The sequence below is a fragment of the Morone saxatilis genome, unplaced genomic scaffold (genome assembly GCF_004916995.1).
Source record: "Morone saxatilis isolate NCDOM2014 unplaced genomic scaffold, NCSU_SB_2.0 Contig18, whole genome shotgun sequence".
NCBI lineage: Eukaryota > Metazoa > Chordata > Actinopteri > Moronidae > Morone > Morone saxatilis.
In genome coordinates, this window is record NW_023339740.1 from 18,066,926 (window position 1) to 18,072,237 (window position 5,312).

Here is a 5,312-nt window from a genome sequence, read left to right on the forward strand (position 1 = left end):
ATGATGAATTACGAGCAGTTTGATCAGTTTATATTAGATTTTTGGTACACAATAGTGTATAGGTTAACTGGGATTGTTTCATAGAAACTTCTTATGTACCAAATAAATTTCCCAGTGTTTATAAATGTTTGGTTTATAAACTAAACATTAATAAAATGTTAGAGTTTATCATACAAGGAAGTTACAGTAGTAGTTTGCCCAAACATTTTGTAATAATCTCAACATCAAAGTCAGGGCCAGAGTGAACGCACTTATTGGGCAAAAGTGTTATTGGCCAAATGAATGTAATGTGATGTGTCTCAGAAATCAAATGTGCACTCATTTTGCCCAACTTAGTGCTTTAATGCAAAATGAAATGAAGGATAACAGTTTCATGATGAGGAGGATCACCAAGTAAAAGTCTGCCTTCAGGCTGATACGATCCTTAAAAACGCATTTATTTTTGTGTGTGCAAAAACCAGCAACATCAAACAGAGAGGCATGCCCTCTTATTTCTGATTGATCAGAATATAGGTTTGATCTGAAGGGCACACAGAATCATTACACTTTTTCTTGTGTGATTCTCATTTTGATTTCTGTTTTCCAAGTTATATTACTGAGAGCCTCAAGTCCCACTCTTTACTGAGTGGAAAATCAATAATAACATTTAGCAGAATGCCTTTCTGGCCCAGATGCTTTAAGGAAAGCTCCGTCCTGAAGAATTAACATTAATATTTATGTTGAGCTCTTTGGACTAGAAATAATAACTGGAAATAATGCTAGAGAAGTTGCAACTTGATTGCATTACATTTCTTAATTGTTCAATTACATTGCTTACTTGGCATCATAGAAGTTGACCTTGCCCAGCAACAGACTATGTATTTCAGGACTCAATTTCTCTGGTGTGGTTTCTTTGCTTACATGCATTCACTTTGTACACAGTTGTATTGTAACATGGATTGGTAGTCACTGTAAACTATGCATCTCTCACAAATGTAGAGTAATTATATTCACTGCTGTAAAATTGCAGCACATCGTGTAAGTCAAACCACATTGTTGGTGGATCACCTCAACAAAACGTGATACCTGCAAAACCATTTTGGGTTCTATGGTTGTTTTCAATGGCATGGTGAGCCTGGCATGTACTCCTCTTACACACAAAAGTATAAATACTGTCAACCTTTCGGCACAGGGCGCAGAGTTGCATCATTGTCATAATTAGCGACAGCCAGCAAGAGGTGAGTTTCACTACGTTTTGATGCCGTTTACTATGCCGGTAAATAGGTCTGCTTGCATCCACTTTTTGATCGGCTGGTTCTGCATGCACCTCCGCTCCACAGGCGCACCAGCAGACACACTTTGCCAAGGTGTTTTTGAAGCAGCCGTGCCTGTAGCGGTGCGTCTCTGTGTGATCGGCCCCTGATTGTGGCAGATGTTTGGTTACACCGAACCATCTTGGAAGTCGGCGTTGGAAACTGTTTGGAAAAGGGCTTTCAAAAAATATGTGATTGGATGAACAATCTGTCTATCACCGTCTATCACAGGTGAACTTCAACCAAACGGATCAACGAAACATAACGATGTCAAACCGAGCCAGTCAGGAGAAAAAGGAAAGCAAAACAGAAAAGCCTTCAGTGCCGTTCTTTTCTCTTTTTTCAATGAAGAAATACTCTCCAGTTCTGATATAACTGAAGCTAGCAGCATCTATGCTAACTTCTGCTAACCCATAGCTCATGCTGTTACTGCCAGAAGCTCCTCATAGGGCGCTGGTCAGTCTGACCACTGTTGTTTGGACACAAGTGCATAACTTGAAGCCTGGAATGACAGATTCTAGCGCAATCTCACGAGTCTCACATTGTTAATTCCAATCAGCATCAGAGTCTGAAAAAGCATATTATATATGTAATTCTGATGTGTGGTCATTACATATTTCATAAAAGCAGGATTGCATTGGGTATTGAAATTGGGTTCAAGCACCTCTTTTCTGAATCCAGACACTGCCACATAACGATGGTGGCAGCCATTCAATCATAAGCCACCAAAACACTCACAGCAAGAGATTCGGGATTACCATAATGTAGAGCTGACAGTCACATTCAGTCAGTACAGTGTTGTGAAACCTCAGAACTCATGCATGTATCCACACATGCATAATGCAATGTTTCTGAAATAATCCTGTGCTGATTGTTTTGGAAATCATATCCACTGCACTAAACTGTGAAAACAATTCAGTCCATTTTGTGCACCAGTCTGTAAGTCTGTAACTCAGACAGTACTTACACTTACTGTACAATGGTACATGGCCCAGTGTATGTCAAAACAGATGCCAGCAATACAGATAATGTTATGCACAGACAGTATTATGGAATTGAAATACTGCACAGTAGCCATTTAAAGAGAATGGAATTTGAGCCAAAATGCAGAACGGTGACAATGCTTTTGTTGTATTAGCATTTTTCATTTTGCAGACACTTAAATCTCAGTATCAGACACCTACAAGGGCAAGATCCCAAAGAGGGATGTATTTTCTATCCTTTCTGGGCACTAAAGCATGTTTTAATATATTTATATGTAAAAATTTGACTGAACTAGAATTGGTAATTCTATCTTTGCAATTATCAAGGTGTATTTTCAATTGCATTCATTGATTCAAAGCTGGCAAACCGATCTCAACCTGTTCTTGAGCTTTTTTTTTTTGAGCTTCAGTTGTCACTGAACTCTAGAGTCTAAACCCCTTTAGGACCTCTCCTCCTTGTAGGCTTAAAAACTTTCCACTTCCTTTTTGACCTTGGAAACAGCAACAATCTCAACTCATGGTCCACTTACTCACTCACTCAGCTTTTGATCATATCACATGGTTTTGGTGTGAAACAGTAAACACACTCAGTTGTATGTGGAATACTAAACAATTGCCATCTCATGACACTCCAGCACCTCTTTTAAATTGAAAAGGTCAAAAGTGTCTCGTGTGGCCGCCACTTTATCACATAGCCATCCAATAGAAGGTTGACAAGATGAACTATACTGAGATAATGACAGCAATGAATGGCTGTAAAATCCATCATCAACATCCGCACAGAAAACCTTTATAGCCTGAAAATGTGATTTGCAGGAACAGAAAGCGGCCAATGGGATAGCAACATTATTACAGAGCTGAGGGCTTAAATTTCACTTGTAGAAGGTAATGTTTTTACTCAGAGCTACATGCTCTTGAATGCATGTATGTATGAGTTGATAGCATGAGGATAATATCCTGTTATCCAACTTGTGCTGTCAAGGGATTGAAACACTTTTTCATAGCTCTCTAACACACACACACACACACACACACACACACACACACACATAAGTATAAATGTGCCAACACATGGCGTCATAAAGGCTCAGATAAACACATAAAAACAGAGGCAGGTGACAGTGCTGGGTGGTGGGATGTGTGAATCCAAACCCCAGAGAAAATCTGTCCTGTCTGTTTAGATTAACAGAATGGTTTCTATTTTGGGAGCAGCTTCAGTGAGAGGAGAGAATACAATTCAATAAGACGTAGAACACAAACAAAAAGAAACAGAATAAGACATAAGGATGTAAGAATTCATTTCAGGATTCATGTGAGATTAAAATCAATCATAATTACACAAGTCAATCAGCATTAGGCCAGTGCACCCACACAGTAGATCATGTTCCTTCTGGCTGACTATAAAGCAAACATTTTTTTTTACACCAAATCTGTAGAGCATCCCATAAACTCTGAAACAGCGTGCCAGTTCACACAACCACCGACTACATCAACTTCCCACCAGTCAGTTGGACTACACTCAACCCATCATTAAAGTCACTTGCATCTTAATACTTACCACTCATGCTGGGGCTCATCGATGATCAACAGGATCTTGAACTTCTTGGAGAGGGAGGGAGAGGGAGCTGACTGCTCCACAAACCCGGCGGCAGACGCAGCCGTCTGTTTGACGGCGTTGGTGATGGAGCTGAAGGAGCTGAAGAAACCAGAGGAGCCACCGGAGGAGGAGGAGGACTGGGCCTGTTGAGGCTGCTGAGCCTGCTGGCTCATTCGCCGCTCCTGAGGTGCGGGGGAGCTGGCTGGCGCCTGGGACAGTGCTGGAGCTTTGGTTGGGGACTGGGCAGGAGCAGGCGCCGTGGCCGGGGCTGCACCCTGCTGGGATGGAGAGGAGGCGGTGGGAGGAACAGGAGCAGGGGGGTCAGGCCTCTGGAGGTCTGTCATGTAGCCGTTGGGAAGGTTGGACATGAAGCTGCTGTCCGAGAGACGGCGTCGGAGGAAGTTCATGATTGCGGTCGAAAGCTCGGTCGGTTAGTTCTTCTTTAAGTGTGTCTCTTGATGTCTTGGCTGTGAATGGAATAAAAGCAGAGACAGGCAGGGATGGTTACAGAGAGACCAGAGGTTAGATGAATGACAGAGAGCAAATCAGTCCAAATGTTCGAGGGGGTAGGTGGCCATGAGCTGCTTCTGTGTTGGAGGAATGGAAAGCAGGAAGGAAAGAAAGGATGGATGAAGCGATGGATACAGCTCTGGTCCAGTCTTCAAGAGACAGCTCTCCAAAGCACAGCTAAGCCAGCTAAACAACGCGCGTGTCTGTGGTGGTCCTCCTCCTGTACCTCACGCCTCCTCACAAATCTGTGACGTGTGAGAGTGTGTGTTTGAGAGAGAGAGAGAGAGAGAGAGAGAGAGAGGTGTGGTGTCGCCCCCTTCGGTGAGGTGCTGGTGCTCTCCTCCCCTCTACTCTGCCTTCCTGCTTCCTGAGCTGCTGCGAGCTGAATGCGCTCAAGAGATGCTGCTCTCTCTGCCTATCTCACCCTTTCACGCGCTCACGCTCCCTCTGCCCTTTCCCTCTCTCTCACTCTCTCACTCGGCACGCTGTCTCCCCCTCCCCCTCCTCTCTCCTGTCATCATCCTCCTACATCACAGGCTACGTGTGTGTGTCGTGCTGCAGCCTTGTAGCCCTGCGTGCCGTGTGCAACCACTGGAAGGGGTTTCCTGCGTGCGTGCACAAGGTGGAGTTCACAGATGGAAACACCATCCACCCTGCTCTGCAAGCCCAACCTCCTTCTGCAACCACCCATCCATCTTTACCACGCTCCTTCTCAACCTGTCTTCCTTTTCATCCCTTATCCCTCTGCTCACGTATGTGACACTGCCGATACATTTTCTAGCGGGTTTGTTCTCGTAGAACTGGAAAAATAACTCCCCACTGTGAGAATGTGCTAATGCCAATGTTTTGCCATTAAAAGCATGATGAGATAATGGAGGGCAGGGTTGATCTGTAATCTAATCTACTATGATGAAACCATCACAGGTAGGA

At 43.6% G+C, this 5,312-nt stretch overlaps 1 protein-coding gene across 1 annotated transcript in view; it reads right to left on the reverse strand.

Moving 5' to 3' along the window:
* Window positions 1-4,806, reverse strand: part of syn2b (synapsin IIb) — a 73,849-nt gene extending 69,043 nt beyond the window's left edge. The window contains exon 1 of the mRNA XM_035661748.1: window positions 3,834-4,806. Within this exon, the coding sequence (XP_035517641.1) occupies window positions 3,834-4,279 (446 nt within the window). The 5' untranslated portion in view covers window positions 4,280-4,806. The remainder of the gene's footprint in view (window positions 1-3,833) is intronic.
* Between the last annotated feature and the right edge of the window lie 506 nt (window positions 4,807-5,312).